This window comes from Struthio camelus, chromosome 12 (assembly GCF_040807025.1).
Source record: "Struthio camelus isolate bStrCam1 chromosome 12, bStrCam1.hap1, whole genome shotgun sequence".
In the NCBI taxonomy this organism is placed as follows: domain Eukaryota; kingdom Metazoa; phylum Chordata; class Aves; order Struthioniformes; family Struthionidae; genus Struthio; species Struthio camelus.
The window spans coordinates 15554876-15573664 of NC_090953.1; the positions used below are offsets into that span (position 1 = coordinate 15554876).

An 18789-nucleotide genomic window follows, 5' to 3' on the forward strand; every position below is an offset into this window, starting at 1 on the left:
CTTGCAATCTCAGGAACAGGGAAGCTAGGTTTTCTCCACCTTCTATATCATTAATAGAGCTGGTCTAGCATGTATCAGGACAGCAGCAAAGTCTGTGGAACCCACTGTTTTCATCATACTATGCTTTCCTTAACAGTTATGCAATCTTATTCAAGGCAGTAGAACAGCCTAGGTTTCAAAGAGGATGATGTTTGAAGGTAATGAATATTCTCAAACATTTGATTTGTCTTTCCCAGAAGTACTGCAAGAACTAAACCTGCCCAGCAGAAAACAAATTAAGTTTTGAGGATTAATACTTTGAAAAATACATGAATATGGAAGTTTAACTGCTGTATTCGCGATGCCTTTTTTTTTTTCTTTCAAAAAGAATTGACCAGGGTTTAGCTTGGTACTACATTTCTAATATTTTGCTGAAGTAAGAGTCAATTAAATAGTTACCAGAAGGGAAGCTGGTAGACAGGAATCTTTTTGCAGACTAAGTTTCAGTACCAGCTTCAGAAGAAACCCTTTTGCAAGCCCTACAAGCCCTGCAAATTGCTTGTAAACTGCCAATGTATCTTTGCAAAAGCCGCCATCTTTTTTGTTTGGAAGAGATGCAAGGGCACTGAGCTTCAGAAGATTTCACAGATCTTACTGTCTACTGATATTTTTTCTTCACTAAAATAACACGATTCAGAAACTATATTTAAAAGGCCAGCAACCGAAAATACTTAGAATAGAAAAGAACATTGTTATCACAAGTGTAAAGACTCCACCATCCTCCTCTCATGAGTGGTGAAGAATCCTCAAGAACATCTCTGCATATAGAGCTAAGATATAGAGTCACAACAAAGAGGAGGATGCAATTTTGACTAATTTTAGAAATATGAGAATTAGATAGAGCACTTACAAGGAATAGTAATTAGGCTGATCTGCAGAAAAGCTACATCTTAGGTATTAGAAAGTTGCAAAGGTAAAATGAAAGATTGCAAAATTCAAACTGCATAGAACTTTACACAGAGAAAACAAAAAGAAACAGTCATAAACGGAGAAGAACAACAACAGAACAGTACTTCAATACGGTATAAACTGAAGATACAGCCCTGAAAATCAAGTGAAAGCTGCCACAGTTTTCAAGGGAAAGAAGTTAACCTGATGCTGTTCTTTATCAGGCTACTAATTAGCTTAGATAGAAGAAATACAGTATTATAAGCCTGATCATTTTAGCACATTTGATATGGCACACAAGAAATATTAGTTAAGAAAGAAAACATAAGAAAAACAAGCATAAACTGTATTAAGAAAAAGGCTAAAAGAAAACGAGCTGTGTATCAGTGGAAATTGTTTGGATGTAGAATGTTATCAGCAGAGTTCCCCAATATTCAGTCTTGTGTCAGGCTATTACTTTTATTAATATCCTTGGTATAAAAAGATATAGGTGTCAGAGGAACTTAATAATGGCACAAGATTTGAAGACACCCTCAATACAAGGAGGATCCCAGTAGCAGACAAGGATGTTTTTAAAACAGCCCCAGAAACAGGAGGGAACCTGCAGCCTGACAGTTGAGGTAGGTGGGAAGGTAAAGAAGTTAGTAACAGCTGTCAGCTTCAATAAATGGTTCTTCAATGTAAAATACTTTACAAGGACTATTGATATCGAGTTTAGAATTATTTCTAGTAGAAGACACCTGTAGCAGTCCTATAGTTTTAGCACAGGATCCAATTAGATGTCTAGACAAAGAAAAATGAATATTTTAAGTCAGCCACCTTCAATATAACTTCAAAGAAAAAATTGCAGACATTTTATATAAAAAGTGTCTGAAGTGTCATAATAAACAGGTAGGTCTTACTCTCAGATGTCTCACAGCTTGTGTTACTGTTTACATCTGCACAAATGAAATGTGCTATGAGACCACAAACAGCAGCTTCTTCCTTTCACTTTGCATTGGTGTAAGCAACGGAGAGAGTACCGAAGTTAGAAATTCTTGACTGACTTGAGAGATGGATTCAGAAAACTACAGTAACTTTCAAAGCTGATAGCTTGGACTGTGTATCAATCTCTCTCAGGATCAGGCCTTTTAACTGGCACCAATTTAATTTCATAACTGTAAGGCAATTACCTCATTTTAACTTCATTACTTCACTTTACCATGTTAGTCCCTTGATAAAATACATAACAAATTTCATAGAAAACATACTGTTGAATTGCTTTTTATCTCAGAGTCATAGGAGATACGTTTGTAGGTCTTTGTTTCTTTGCTCATTTTCCTGTTACACTCACTGTCCCACTCAGTACAGCTTCTGAGCACCAATCCCAGTAAGAGTATAGAAATTCCCTGGCAACACCACCATAAAAATTACTAACATGCAGGAGAAACATTCTACTACTATGTTTTGCTTTGGTCTTAAATTTCTGCTTCTTATAAATGATCAAAATCTGGAATTCCTCATAATGATTCTTTAAATATCACAAAAGGAAATAAATGAAATGAATCTATGGCTAACCCAACACGGTTTATGGTACTGCTCCTGATTTCTTATTGATAAGCATTATTTATTTGTGCTTTTTGCTCACTTCTATTGCGCTATTAGTTTTTGCATCACTAAAATTTAACTAGTAATATTTTTTTCCAGGCTTCCATTCAAAACTTTATTTTTAAATTACATCCTTTACCTTACTGAAACAACTAACTTCTGTTGTCTTGCATTTGTTTTGCTTATTCTGTGCAGCAACATTAAAACTTAATAAAGTTAACATTCATTTTATTATTTACATTTTATTGTATATCTGCTTGTTTCTTGTTTAAAGAAATTATGAAAATAAACTTGAGCTTTCCATTGAAAAAGCATCGCCATTTCAGAAGCCTCCTGCCTATGCAGATTTGGTTTAGAGCAGAGTATGTATGTTATTATGTAAGCAAATAAGAAGTGGTTTAAAACAACTAATACTAGTTATTTGAACTTAAAATTTTAGATGTACTTAACAAGCATTAGAGTAACAGGTACTCAACTACTCTGGTCATGATTATTAGTAATGACTGCATAAACTGAAATGACCTCCTACAGATCCCCTGTAAACTCCTATTTAGGTATTTTGACACATGTTAATGCTCTGTTATATTTCAACATTCAACGATGGAAAGTGAAATATCAAGCAATAAACATATCTAAGATTCCCATAATTGCTCATATGTAAATAAATACACTTTTCCCTCTCATCTTTGTCTCGTCTTACCCACACAGATAATGAAAAACAGTAAATAAGTTCCCTTTTCTGCTCCAGCTTTTCAGTAGGATAATTCAGCAGACCAAGGATTCAATACAGATAATTTGGTCTAGCATTAATTGCACAAATTTTATAAGCTTCTCTTCCTCCATCATCTTTATACAGAAGAAAGTTTAATCACATTATTTAAATCACTGAAAATATCAGTGCATGATAAACACGTACATTCAAACTATTTAAACTAAAATGCTGGGAAACTTTATAATGCAAGAGGCTTCTAGAGCACAAGGAAAACAATTTCCAGAAATATCCAGCTTTTTATGTGGATCAATGAAATCTTCATATGAACCGCTGAAGCATTTAATTTTTTTTTTTTTAAAAGTAGTCTTTTATATGGCCCCAATTTTCAAAATATAGCTATGACTTAAAAGTATAATGAGAGCTAGTTCAAAAAAAAAAAACACCACAAGCAGACAATCTAGTGTGTAGTCTATTGTAATTAAGACCAGTGATTCAATACCTATTGCTACTGGCCAGGTATCATAGCAACCTTGTGTCAGTGAATACTGCAGGAAAACTGTTCAGCACCAGCAAGACTATGCTTCAGGAAAACCTACAATGGTACTATGGATTGTCAACATCTGTGGGGGTTGAACAACATCTGTGAGGGAGAACAACAAAGAAATCTGCTTTAAAAAGATATGCTTAGAAAATTGACAGGGATACTACAGGAGCGCTACAAAAAAGGAAAAAAACACTGATAGGAAGGAAAGATCATTTTGTGTCATTAGTTACATAACTTATACACCCACATCCTAATATCCACCCACATAAGCTAGAGAGTTGAAATAATGCTGCACTGCCACAGTGCTTATGTATATCCACAAAGCACTATCTTATTGCTTACTAAAACACGTGCATCATTTATCACCTGTATTAATCTGAAAATAAAACAGAGCAACTTTTAAAATAATATTTACATTTCACACATAAACTCTAGATAGTCTTGTATAAATCTGCAAAAAAAGAAAAAAACAGGTTACTACGAACAAGAACCCAATATTGATTTTTCTGCGGTGCAGTAAAGCATCTCCATTCTATTTGGCTGCTGTCAAAGCCACTCTTTAACAGCTGGAGTCAAATTGCACTATTTACAGCAAGAGCCCTTGTCAAGTGGACCATAAGTATTCTAACAATACACTATTCAAATGGCACTTTGCCACACAAATTGCTGACTTGATGAATACCCTATGTCAATGACTAAGGCCAATATAAAAGTTTCATTTTTATGAGAGGTTTTACATTCACATACTAAGTAAAGCTTTCTTGAACAACTATTAAGCTATATATTTGGGGTCTTTCGACACTGAAAATAATTAAAATCTGTTTAAATATATCAAGGGAATTTGACAACATTAATATGGATCTTGTGTTAACTGCATTTGTCACGCTCGTCTGTTATTGGTACTCCCACTGGCACGCGCAGCACAATAACAGAATTAAAATGGCCAAAACACCATGAAATCAAAGCATTCTGCTTTTGTATCTGTGATTTACATGATGACAAACGTTTTGAAAGAAAGCCTTTGAAGCTGGACTGTTACGCGAGGATATTTTTCTCCTTTCTTCTAAGGATAAAGGGACCATTACCTTGCAGACATCGTTTTGTCTTAAACATAGTAATAATAAAAATAAAGTAATATTAAAAATAAAGACAATGCTGAATCTTGCTTGCCGTCTTCATGTGGATTGCCTCATTATACAAAATAAGGATCATTTACAAGTGAAAAACCCACAGGACAGAATATCTACTCCTGGCTTTTTCTATTACATAAATCTTTTAAAATTGAAATCTTACATATTTTGTGCTAAAAAGTTAAGCCAGGAGTTAAATAGAGAAAATGGAAAAAACTGATAGGCAACGCTTTAGAAAAGAGTCAGACATGTGCTCATTATTTTTCAGTAAAATAGGAATGTTTTTAACAATATAACATTGTTAAATTTCTAATATATAATTTTCCAAAGAAACAAATTGATAATGAAATATTGATTGTATACATGTATAATGTCTTTTGTTAATCTGAAAGTTCTGTGCTGGTTTCATCAGTGCAGTCAGTATTCACATAAATATAGCATGAAGTGTTGAACCCACCGATATCCATAGAACTCCCACTAATTTCATGCAACTGGATTTCAAAATGTTTTAATACAATAACCAAAAAGAGTCAATACAGTACTTTTCAAAAAATTAAAATGAGTAAGAACTAAGAAAAATGGTGGACTTCATTACAAGCCTTTTACAGTGTCAACTATAAAAAGTCCTAAAGCTCCACACTCCCTTGGTGCAGTGCACGCTGTCTTTCCAGAACAGCATTACAGATGGATCTGCCATCGTCATAAAAACACTAAGTTCACCTACACGTTATATGTATAGCCTCTGGCCTCTCCCACCCCAATCTACAAAGCATGCTCTAACAGGGATGGAAGTGGGAAAAAGTGCCAGCTTGTAAAGGATGAAGGGTTTTTTGATGAGAAGTGGCTTTCCTGGTGCAGATCTTGGAACGGAGACACAAAATAAAATATTTGTCAGGGTATTAGACTAAAACAACATGATTACAATAATGATAAAGTAAAAAGAGAAGGTGAAAGAAAGAAAAGCTCTTTTTGCAGTCATAGGGAAGTCTAATAGTAACTATCACATTTCTCTCAATAAAAAATCTTTATCTGGACAAGATAATTCATAAACAAAGTTTAAACATAAAAATGGATATCACTGCAAAATCAGAACAGCTGAGATACATCTCTGATCAAGTAACATGCTATAAATGCTATTTTTACCTCACTGCCACACTACTGTGGCACTGCATCCAAACTAAAATCATAGTAATCCACAAAGCATATTAAACTTCCCATCTCACAATCAAAAAACTAGCTCCCCATATTCCACGGGCAGCAAATTTTCTTTCTGATCACTTTGTTAAATTCATGCAACTTTCAATTTAAAAGGGATTACCAAAGCCAAGTTCCAAAGACAACTATTGTTTTTTTGTTGTTCCTTTTTTGAAAGCCAAGAAAAAACTATTCCTTTTAGTAAAGTCACAGTGCGATCAGATTCTGTGTCAATGGCCAACTAGCACACCATCTGCCCCACAAGATGCTCAGCAGGATTATGCTCTAATAAGACTTTTCGGCAAATGGCATCTAAAAGAACTTTAGAAATCACACTAAGGTTAGTCAAAGGTCAAAGACAAATATAAAGAGTTAAACAACCATCAGTTTGAATTCAAAGGTATCTTTAAATTTGCAAGTATGATAAAGAAAAAGACTAGAAAATTCAGAACTAGGACTCGGATTAAGCTGTCCTCTATATTGCTCTAAATTTTGGAAAAATAGTTTTTCAGTCACTACAATTAATAAATCCAAGAGTTAAAAGACCAGAGACCATTTAAAGGCTGTATTTCATGCACTTGTGAGTTGAGTTGCAAGAAGGTACTTATGATCTACAGTGTTGTGGATTAGTGGATATGACTTCCTCTGATTTATTGTAAAGAACAGAATTCCCAAAATTCATTAATAAAAAGTGATAAACACGAACAATGAAGTCCCATTCTTAAGTTACTTTTCTATCAAGAATCCAATGAACACGCTCACTCCTGACGGGCAAACCAGGTACTAGAAAAAGGCACATACCGTTATCTTCCAGTCTGAATACAGTAATACACACTTTCCTGAATTTGAGATTTTATTAAAATTGTGACAGTTTTAATAAAAGGTTTTACACTTAATAAATGCATTTTTTAATATATCAACAAGTATTTGATAGATATATAGATATATTTAAGGCACAAGCAAATAAAATGACTATTGCATTTTCAACCTTACTTCTCCTTATCTGGTATCTCTGCACTTGTCCTTTCAGCTTTAATAGCAGATTAACACTAGTTCCAGTATGGAATTCACGCTTCTATCCCCTCCCCAACCACCACAAAAAAAAAAGAAAAAGAAAATCGCATCTTTTCCATCAGTTGCTATTCTTTGCCTTGATTACTTCTGTGAAAAACTGTTAGATGAAGCTAGTACTCTGGCTGGTTTCAAATCTCTCCTGAAGACTGTGATACTTATTTGTGGCACAGTATCTTACAAGGAACTGTCATCATTCTCCTTTTAACCAGTTAAGCGCCAAATTTAATTGCATTAATATAAATGAAGACGGACACTCATATACTGTTCTGTAATGATGTCAAGAGAAAAAAGAAACATCTAATAAAAGCTAGCATTGAATGACAACAGAAACCTGCACTTTTGTAGAAACATAATCGGGAAAGGCCAATGGCTTTGTGCCATAAGGTGGCTTTTCTAAAGACTTTTCCACTTCATCTGAAATTTAACTTTTCTGAAGATACTTGTTAATAGACGCAGAGTCCAATGGCAGTCATAGGCCAACAGCATAAGGAAATGGGGTCTAACTAAAGGTACCAAGTCCTTGAGAAAATTCTTCTAAGACAATCTACTGATAGCCTGACATAAGGCACTCCCCCATCTTCCCTACTTGTTTTGTGAAATGGAGTTGAAGCCATAAAAATTGAGCCAACAGGACCAAGGCTTTACAAATTTAAAACAGAGTCTCCACGCCTTTTATCCAGGTTTACAAATTAATAAAGGTGAAAGGGTGAAGAATTTGGATCACAACTCATTGCTCTTAAGAAACTCTCTATTCTTCATTCTTACCTTATCAGAAGATTTCTCTGTGTGAGTAACGTTGTAAGAGATCACGTCATGCTTGTAAGAGCTAGAGGATTTGTATCCAGTATCTTTATGCTTTTTTGAATCCTGAGATCCAGGAAGTAGAGCACCTGCCACTAAATATTCTGAATCTTCAATGGAAGAAAGAATTGCTTTTGCCGTTTCACCTGTTTCATGCCGTTCTAGCGTACCTAGAGAAACACAACAGAAACTGCAGTTTTTTCAAGGAACTACACTACTTCATACCTATTTCAGTGCAAATATCAAAGTATTAACATAATATATTTCATGCGAGCAGACAAACTATGATTCTGTGTTTACAGGCAAAACAGTCTGTAGCCCCTAAATAGGTAATTTAACATAAGGGTCCACAGCATTACTACATCAAAAAAATTAAAAGCTTAATTTCTTCTACAGAAATCACAGTAGCAATTAAGTCAGATAGAGACTGCAAACTTCAGATGCTTTGTAAAACGTGTGAATTCAGAAGCAATTTTCAAGATGTGCAACAAAAGAAATTAAGGAAAATACCAGTTACCCTCTTTTCAAAACATCAGAGCATCACTTGTTCTCTTCTCATAAAGCTTTCTAACACACATTATACCTATCATTATATATAAATGAGATATATATATATATCATTAACACTGTAAACAATAACACGTTTATGTAATATTTTAGTGCTGTCCTCTAGTGTTCTGGATTGCAAACAGCAAGGGAAAGATCAAAATTTCCCTTCCATTCTCCACAACCATCTGTACCTTTGAAACTTTTTAAACATATGAAAATATTACATATAGGTTAACAGTCAAGAACTTGAACACAATGTTTAAGGGACTTTGTTTTACCATTCGTGTGGCTCTAGGGAAATTGCTTCCTTTAAGTATTACATCCAGAGTACACACTGATTGGAGCGTTATTTCTCCAAATAACTCCAAGTACCACTTTTCCCTCCCTTTTGCTTTTCCTTTCTCTATTTTCTTTTCTACTTCCACTTTTTGTTCTTCTGTAACCTCCTCTTTCTTCTTCCTAGAGAAACAGATCAGTAAAAGTGGCACATTTGCTTCATGCCTGATCTTTGTCTTCAGCTTTTGCTATTCTAGCAATAATGAAAAATTTTGGGGCCTAGAAACAATCCATTTCTGGCAGACGACCACTTTAATTGCTGTCATCTCCTTCTTACTAAATTCTTCCATGCATAAAGCAGCACTTCAGTACAAAGAGATGGAACAGTCAAGAAAGGTAGATGATGGGATCTGATCTGACACCACCCACTTGTCTCATGGAGTGGAAGGTTTGGCTTAGACCTTCAGTTTTACAGTCCCAAAGGGAGGGAGCTCCTTTTTGAAGGCCCAGTGGGACACCTCTTCTCTTCTGAGATCTCTGGGCTGCTCATGAGTCAGGAAGAAAGAATCACCTACTGATTTATTCTGTCCCCCTCACTTTTAAAGGGGACACTTCCAACCATTCTTTCCTTCCCTTCACACGTCCTATACAGACACTATATATATATTTTTAAACAAGGTATTGACCTCACTGGAGCCAGAGAAGTTTTTCCCCATGCTTGGCAAAGCTTCTTCGCCCTTCTCCCCCCCGCCCCCCAACCTTTGTCATAGCACTCTAGAGGCAAAACTTCAGAGAACAGAAATAGGACTCAAATTTGAAATTCGCAGGATATTCAGCCCTGAAAAACCAAAGCAACAAATAGCTTTACTGGCATAAAGTATTCAGATTCATGATTTGCTACATCATCGCAGTCTTGACAGAGTTATTAAGAATCTAAGCATCACAATATATACTGAGCTGTTGCATCTTTTAATTATAAAGCAGTGTGAAGTAGGCACCATGAACCTTTGAATTTGGCTAATTTGCATCATATAATTATTTCTACTACAGAAAATTAACCTCCCCCAACTTTTTACTTGGGATGAGGTTCGTGACCTGAAGAAGCTTATGTTATTTTGATAATAGTACTTTACTTATGAGTACTAAGGATCTCTAAAATGAGTTTGAATATATTTTAAATGAACTCCTGGTATATAATACACATTTCCTATAGGTATTTAACTCATAAGAAACATGGTTGAAATTGCCTTTTTTTTTAATAACTAGCAGAGATAAAGGACATGTAAAGGATTTAAAAAGAACTAAATAGCTGATGTAATGATGTGAAATGTTTTTTCCCTTAAGTTTGAATTCTTTGTAGCCTCAAGTAATCCAACATGAATTTTCCCTTTCACTGCTACCAGAAAAAAGCATGTAACAAAGTGCTAAAAATATTGTATTGGGATTGAGGGATCTCATATTTGTGTGCATGTGTGTATAAAATCTTTCTTTATCTGAAATTATTTCTTTGAAACTCATCCACCTCTGTTCATTTTATTACTTCCATTACTTCACTGGCAAAGAGTCTTCACATTTGGAGCAGAAAAAAGTGACACAACTGATTCTTTGTCCCGCACAACTTAGTTGAATGCCATAGACTACTACAATATAGCACCGGAATATAAGGATCAGGCCCAGCTGTTTTTAAGACATCATTTTCTTCTCCCATTCCTAGGATTTGCAGCCAGTGCCAGAGACTGTTACAGAACTGAATACTAATCAGAAGGATAGCAAGTTGCCCAAGAACTACAACTCTGTATTCAGGTTGCCTGAAAGTACCTCAAGCAAACTAGCTACAAAGCTCCCATCGCTGCAACATCTGAACATTTCGTAAGCATGAAAACAGCTATATTCATAAAAGCTTACAAGGAAAGAATCATACAATCCGTACTAGATGTGTGTGTGGAATGTGTTCACACATTTTCTTAAGAGTATTAAGATAGCTGCAAAGCTAACCGTTATGAAGTCTGGAAATACTAGTTACTCATTCAGTACTGTTTTGGACTATGTATGTAGTGTAGCTGTTAGGACTATAAAGATATCCTATTCTTTCACAGGTCCTCCTGCAACAAGATGAATAAAAGTCATGAAGAAAGTAGTTCAATCCCTTAAGTGAGAAGGATTAAACTTTTTCTATGACATACTGCTACAGGTCCAGATAATATATACATCATTATTGTCTGTATTGCTTTTGCCCACGCAATTCACCACTAGAGTATGAGTGCCCCAGAAAGGCTGCTATTGGAAGAACTCTGTGAAATTACAGGCTGTTATCTTTACTCTACAGGCAAGGAGCTAAGGCACAGGACTGCAATAAAATCTTAATAAACCCAGTAATTTTGGGGACCCTGTAAAGACCTGACTTTACATACTATTTAACATTAGGCAGAATTTCAAATATTCAAACCTTCCCCATCAAATACTCTGGCCACAGATCCAGTGTTCCAAAAACAAAAAACGAACAAATAAACCCAAACTTTATCATCTGGTCACAAATGACTTGCCTAACATCACATGTGGCAAAGGTAGAGATAGAATCCAATCTCCCAAGCAGAAGTTAGCTACAGTGGCCTTAATGGAGAATATCATTCTTATTCTCTCTGAAATTCCCTAACTCATTCACCCCTTTCCTTTCCTTTATGTATAATAAATGAGATGAACAAGATTGCAGATAACAGCCTCCTTCACTACAGAATCCCAAGTCATCCCCACAGCCAGACCACCCTGTTGAAGAATCTTATGGAAATAATAGGATATGATCATTTAATTAGATACCATATTGGGAAATATGGTTTTATCCTCTTCTGCCAAAAGACTGATGGCCAATCTGATTTCTCCGATTTCTTAATTCCCATACATATGCACATGTACATACAAGGATAAAAATGTACATACAAGGATAAAAATATGTATTTAACATTGGCATTATTTTACATGCATTAGGGCTTCCTCTCTGGCAACAGGGTCAGAGAAAAGCTCTCAACTTCTGGTTGAGGGAAAGATTGCATCCCTTCCCCAGAAAATTTAACTTTTTGTTGATGGAAAAAGACGCAGACTGCAAAGAGCGGTAACAACTGTAGAAGGAGATAGGGCAGTAGGAATTCACCTTTGGAGACCATGGCATGAAGGTAATGAACAGGCAAGTCTTGATGTACACGAATGCAAACTGATGGGTTTTAAAAACACATTTACACATATATGTATATTATATACATATATAAGTATAGACATAGATAATTTTCAAATTCTGAGCTTCAGGTGAGCTTCTACATCTTACAGACTTATGGACACAAACTGAAAAACAAATGAAAGTAACTCAGAGTTGCAGATCACTCCTGTTACTTACAAAGTTCTTTTCCATCAGTGGCAGGATGATGCAAGTATATCACTTACTGTTTCTAGTTTGGAGAGGAGAAAATCAACTGCTTATTAACCCAAAACCCTTCTAGGTTCATACTAGGCAAGGAATTTGGTAAGGTATCATGATATAGGAGCCATCATTCAATTTTTTTTTTTTTCTTCAAACATATTTATAGACAGAAACATTGAATAGAAGAGAATTCCTTGGACAACCAACTTAGATTCTTACCAATCAAAGACTACATCATACAATTTCAAAAATGTACTTAGCTCCCTCTTAAAATCATTTGTGTCATTATAATAGTTATATCAAATTCCTAAGGACCATATATAGCATGTTCTAGAAGATGGTTTCTATCTTAAAAAACGTGCTTGCTTCCATACACTACTTAATCATAGCTTTTTATATGTGCATATATGCAGTTGTGTATACAGCTGGAGTTGCAATAAAAGGGCACAAAGCGCACAGGGAAATGTGTGATGATGGAAGGAGGCTGGTGATGAAGAAAATGTTACAAAGCATCAAGGCATTTATTTTATCCAGTGCACTTTACGCTTAGATGAAGAGATCAAAATGAAAGTATATAATTCAATTGCAACGTATGTGGCAAAGACAAAGTAAAGCAAGACAATGATTTTGACTCCTAAATACTTTGCAGAACAAACATCTTTAGAAAAAATATAGTGAAAAAAATCTGTTTCTGTGACAAAGACATTTTGACCAATGCAGCGTCAAAGGAATTCTTGGGCAGGGGGAGGGTGGATTATTGTTCCAGAAACACTTATCTTTAAAAGAGACAAGATATTCCTAAAAGAAAATAAGGATAATAAAAGAGACAGATTGTGCATGGGAGTAAGCAAGAGGACAGAGAGACAATTCAAAGTGTTTTAAAAGCAAGTGAGCCCCAAAGCTTTTGATTGGGGAGCATAAAATAACAATGGATCAAGGGGAAAAAGATATGGTTTTCTGCAGAGCAGCAATACCACAACTATGACCCCCTACTACACATAAAATACAGGAAAAGAAAGTCTTTATCTCTCTAAAGCTGTGACCATGGCAACCAACTCTCAAGAACATACAAGACTGGAGTATTTCACTCTCCTGGGCAGCTTTGGACCACCAGATATGACTGGCTGGAGACTGCTACAACATCTTATTCCTCTTCTGGACCAAGTACTACAAATTGGGTCTCCTGGTGTTAGAGCTGTCCACGCAGTTCTCTGGGTTCTTACTGAACGATGCATTTTTACCAGGGGAGGTCACGCATATTATCATGTCTCAAGATGAGATTATATCACATGACCTGTCATATCACCAGGCTCCGGTGCTTTCTGCTTGCTGTCACAGCTAAAGTACTGAAAAGACATCCTTAATATTGCAGTGCTGCTGTGACCTAGTAACTCAGCTGAATTTTATAGTGTTACAGGGATCTGTGATAACGAAAAATTGTTTCAGAATTAAGTTTATTTTTAAAAAGGAGCATCTGGTCAAGAACAAATCCTTTGCTTTAAATTTACTAGTAAGCAAAATAAAAAGCATCTTTCAGATCAAGTTTCATCCTTAATATTAGCAATTTCCTGGAGTTTTATTTTCTATGAAGATCTTTCTTTCCATACGTACCTGTTTCACCTGAAAAGAGACTCACATTCACTTTTCACAGAAACTTCGTGTTTCAACCACCCATTAGAAGGTGGTTGAATTCTACATGTCTACAACAGCTTCAAGACAGTGGTCAAGCATTTTGCCTGAAAATATTTTACCTGCTAGTTCTGTCACTAACACCAAATGGCCCAAAACAGATAGAACAAACATTGCATTAAATAAACATATACAGTTCCATTCAACATCAAGACACAAATTTAAACGCAACCCTCAAACATAGATGGGATGGATCAACCCAAACTTGCCTGTTAAAAGCCACTTAATCTCTAAAATCCCCAGGATGTTTTACATACAGCAACAGATTAACAATTTAGTTACACTGTAACTAGAGCATGATATATAGAAGCATAGAGAGTAGTAACCAGCGAGCAAAATTGATTTGGCAGATACACTACAGTGATTTTTCCATTTAGAGATTTTTGCAGGGAGTCCAGTCACTAAACATTTCTGACGCCTTCTCCTGAAGACATTCTCAAAATATCGTTAGCAAACTACTGTCAGAATATCTGACTACTGCCTGCTTTAGGTAAAGAAAGCAATGAAGAACAACATAAAGAAAGCTACTGGAATATCACATGCAATAATCCTGTAACAGAAACTGTTGAGATAGAGCGAGCGTGCTCAACTGGGCTGAGCGGAAGTGGCCAGTCCTGAACTTAGGAAGAAACGTGGACAGTTTGTCTTACCATTTGAGACACAGAGCAAGGAAGAGAACACATGCCTTAATGTCCAGAATGACATCCCTCCACAATATCAATAAACTCTGACTGCACGTACCATGCTCAATCAGTTCTCAATTCCACTGTCTTATATATCATACTTTAATAATAATAATAATGCAAGAATAAAGATCAGCTATCACCTGTCTTTAAGACATGCATCCTCTTGAGCTAAATACCATTTATATTCCATCTAGTATCTCAAGTACATATAAAAATAACATGCTATTCTCTGCATAAAAACATATGTTGTGAGCTTCCCTAGTTTTGGAAAAAAGTGACATTGCTTTTTGTTTCTGAGACTCAAGGACTCGCTGAAGCTGCATTACCTTCCATTATTATAAGTCACTAAGTATTTACTGAACAATATCTCAAGTTTACATAGAAAACAAACAGTATGAATTAGCGCAAGCTAGACTGACCTGAAGCTTGTAAGTGTAAAAAAAAGATGCCATGGAAAAGGCAAGAAATTAAATCTTAACTAAAACGCTGACAAATTAAAAAGTGTCTACAAAGCATATACATTCTTATGACCCATTTTCAGTTATTCACATTTTCAACTTATGCCAACAAGAAATACGTTTCCTCGTTCTTTTTCTTTCAGAAATGGATTTAGGCACTAGCATAAAATGTTCAGAAAAACTGTAGTAAAACGGCAACTTTCAAGCACACTGCATCACTTAATGCACGTTATCACGTGCATATCTTACCGTTGCATTGTGTTACTGTTAATATGCTTTGAATTTCCACATAGAAATGCTGCCTTAGAGAAAGATTGTCTAAAGCAGAAAAAAACTTGTTTAATGTTGCATTGCATCTTCCTAGAGCTACAGTACTCCTGGCCCAACATGTTGTCTCAGTTCAAAAGCACACAGCTGGGTTAACTCACTCCCTGCAGGTTCTCCCTTTCTCTAAGGACACCTTAATGCAAAGGGAGAGCTGGGAAGGAGAAATCAAGAAGGCCTAAGCCCACGTGGTGTCTGCCCTGACTATTAATGCTGAAGGTCAGACCATGACCTAAGAACAAAACAGCTAAATCACTAGAGCCTTTCTCCAAATATGAAAAGCTCCCTTCAGGGGAGATAAGCTTTTCATAGTCTTCAATTATCTCCTCGTAGCAATGCAACACGGTACTTAGTATTTGAGTCGTGCTTTTGAAAGGGCTATTCTTCAGTTTCACATGGATGATGAAGTTATGTGCAATATAACTTTGTTTGTTTGTTTTTTAAAAAAGATCACTGTTCAGAAGATCAAATGACAAAGATTTGGGCTAACATCAGAAAAAGCAAGAAACAAACCCAAAAAATGTGGGGTTTTTTATGAGCAAGGAGGTATTTGAGCCCATACTCTGGATGCATTCTTGGACACGCACCTGACAAACCAAATCTTTTTTTAAAAATGCACTTTGTGTATATTACTTTGTGTAAGTCTAAAATGAAGGAAGATATGTGGGTGTGAATGTACGCATGGACTCTGACTGTGGGTGCAAGAATGACTGAATTACAGGGAGAAGACTTAGTATACATTTTCTGAAAGCACAGGGTTAAGACTGAAATAGGAGAGAACTTTTACTCAAACTTCAGAGCATCTTGGAAGGAAAAACAAATTAATCAAGCAATTTGTCATATACTGTATTTTCCTGAAAACCTTGCATCTCTTGAAGCCTTCTACCACTTCACTGTTTTCATTAACATGAATTATAGCAATTTTTTCGCAAGTCTAATTTTATTATCAAAAAGTCTAACAAGAGTTGACTAAAACAACTGCATAGGCATTTCTATCAAGTAACATCTATCATGGAATTTGGCCACTTGGCACTTTTGCAGATTTATGGTTTATCATCAGTACAGACGAAGTTCATTGCCTTGCTCGTATGAACTGCACAGGGATCGACCTGGTGCCCCCTTCCTAACAAAACCATTTCACAGTTACTGCATCTTGCTCCTGCAAATAAAGAAGTGACGTGGATTTCTGATAAGGGGCATGGGACCCTGGAGGCAAAGTTTGCTAGCCAGGGGAAAGCAAATGAATAAACAGACTTCTCACAAACTTAATATTAATAGACTCTTCTGCTCCCAAGCATGTGGCGTGGCAGCATCTAAAAAGAACATTTTTCTGTACTTCTATAGTATGTCTCATAAGAGTTACAGAAATACCAAAAAATCTAAAACAGTTCTGCATCAACCCAGATCTTTAGGCTATACAGACTGCATTTGAACAAACAGTAGTGATCACTATGACCTTGACCCTAGCTACACCACAGCCTCCAGCATACAAAAAGCAACCACAGGACTTATCAAGCCAAGCCATACTCTCCCACTCAAATCTAATTCTGATCAATGACCTGAAGAGAGAAAAAGATGGAGAGATGGAGAGAAAGGGAAAATGAAAGACAGAGAAAGAGACCAAATCATTAAATTTTGCAAGGACTAAAGGGTCACAGGGGCACAATTATGCTTCTACAATTACCTAGGCATAAGTGTACATTAAATTAACGACCAAGCTTCCTTTGATACAGTTCTGAAGGTTTTATTAAAACTGGGAAAAAATAAATTATTTTCTCAAAGCACTGGATGGGACCTAAAGTTTAGTTTCCTAAACAGTTTAATCACTAATTTCTTTCCAAAACCAGAAAAGCTGTCAGTCATACTAAATAAGGGTATCAAAAAAAAAAAGGAATGTAACACCATTTTTATTACATTGCAGAATATTAAGGTTAATGACACTATTTTAAATAGTGCCTTACAAAACCATTAAAGAAGTGATTGTGACTTCACTTGACAATATTTCCCATTTTCCTAGAATATACTACCTTCACATATTGCTGGCCACTAGAGAACAAAATTAGTGTTGTAAGAACCTTCTTAGCCAAGACATACCAAAGTTTTTCAACAGATTGCAGTGACCTGTGTTCATAACATTTTACTTTTTAACCAAAGTCAGCTACTTCTTGGTGATTACAAAAAACTGGACCTAAGAGGGTCGTGCCTAGACTGCACAATATGCCTAGTGATACCAAGCATCATTCGGAATAAAAGCTGTAGCTTCAGCACTTAGCAGTAAAGATGCAAAGAACAAAAAGAACCTAGAGCTGGTTGAGGATTTTCTATCACTATAAAATCCAAAGTTTTCATCAAAAAGCCACAAGGATGTGTTAGAAGGATCATCACAATTTTTGCCCCTCAGTGAAAGGGAAGCTTTGGGATGATTTCAGTGTTTCAGATAAAGGAGTTCTCCTCTGCCGATAACATCCATTTGAGAGAAACATTTTATACATATTTCTGAAAATATGTATTTGGTTTGTATGATGCAGCATTTTAGTGCTGCATCACCTGCACCATAAAAAACGGATTTCAGTAAGATGATACAGAACATTTTCCTTCTTCCAAATGGGGTACAAGACTGACTACATTTCTGATTATACCAAATCATCATCATAGGGTACTAGCAAGACAATCACATAACGTATTTCTTTTTACTGAAACTCAATGAGCAAAGCATGATGTGAGTCCATTGCTTGAACTTTGATGTTTTAATGCTAGGAGAAATGAGTAAACTCCCCAGTTACACATAGACAAATTCTGCAATTACATTTGACACCGTAATGGGAGTTTATCACAGGCTTAGGAAATATTTTTTGTTGGCACAAATTGTGAAAATATTGGGGCATATATAACCACCTAAAAATCATTTTTAAATACAGTGCTCAAAAATGTTCCAGCATGTTTGACTGCCAACATGATCAAATATCTACAACACCACTAAGCATAAGAGTAATTTAATTTTCTCCACAGCAAGGATGCTTCTAAAATAGAAGAGCTTTTATATAATACTTCAAATTACTGAATGTAGCATTAACATTGCAGGAAATATATTCACAGTATTTCTGAAGTCACTTTTCTATAAATTTTTTTGTGATGAAAAATGATCACGCAGATAGATTTAACTATAAGAAGGCACTGCACATTGTAGTGCTGCCAAACTCATTAAAAACCTCTCTTAATTTACTGATAATTTTTTAATTAACTACTTGAGCTAAAGTTTTCTATGCTTGACAGCTAGCGTACGTTCTCTTTTTTCATTTCTCAGCAAAAATGGTTCAAATCACGTCGTGAAACATTCATAAGATCTTCATACTTGAAGCACGGACTAAAAACTGAACCTAACACTTCTGTGAAGCACACTATCAATGCTGGTGTCTTTCCCACCACAAC

At 35.7% G+C, this 18789-nt stretch overlaps 1 protein-coding gene across 1 annotated transcript in view; it reads right to left on the minus strand.

Moving 5' to 3' along the window:
• The window catches only part of WDR72 (WD repeat domain 72), a 126308-nt gene that overhangs the window by 70671 nt on the left and 36848 nt on the right, over positions 1-18789 (minus strand). Inside the window, exon 14 of the mRNA XM_068958834.1 lies at positions 7934-8139. Coding sequence (XP_068814935.1) covers positions 7934-8139 — 206 coding nt within the window. The remainder of the gene's footprint in view (positions 1-7933; positions 8140-18789) is intronic.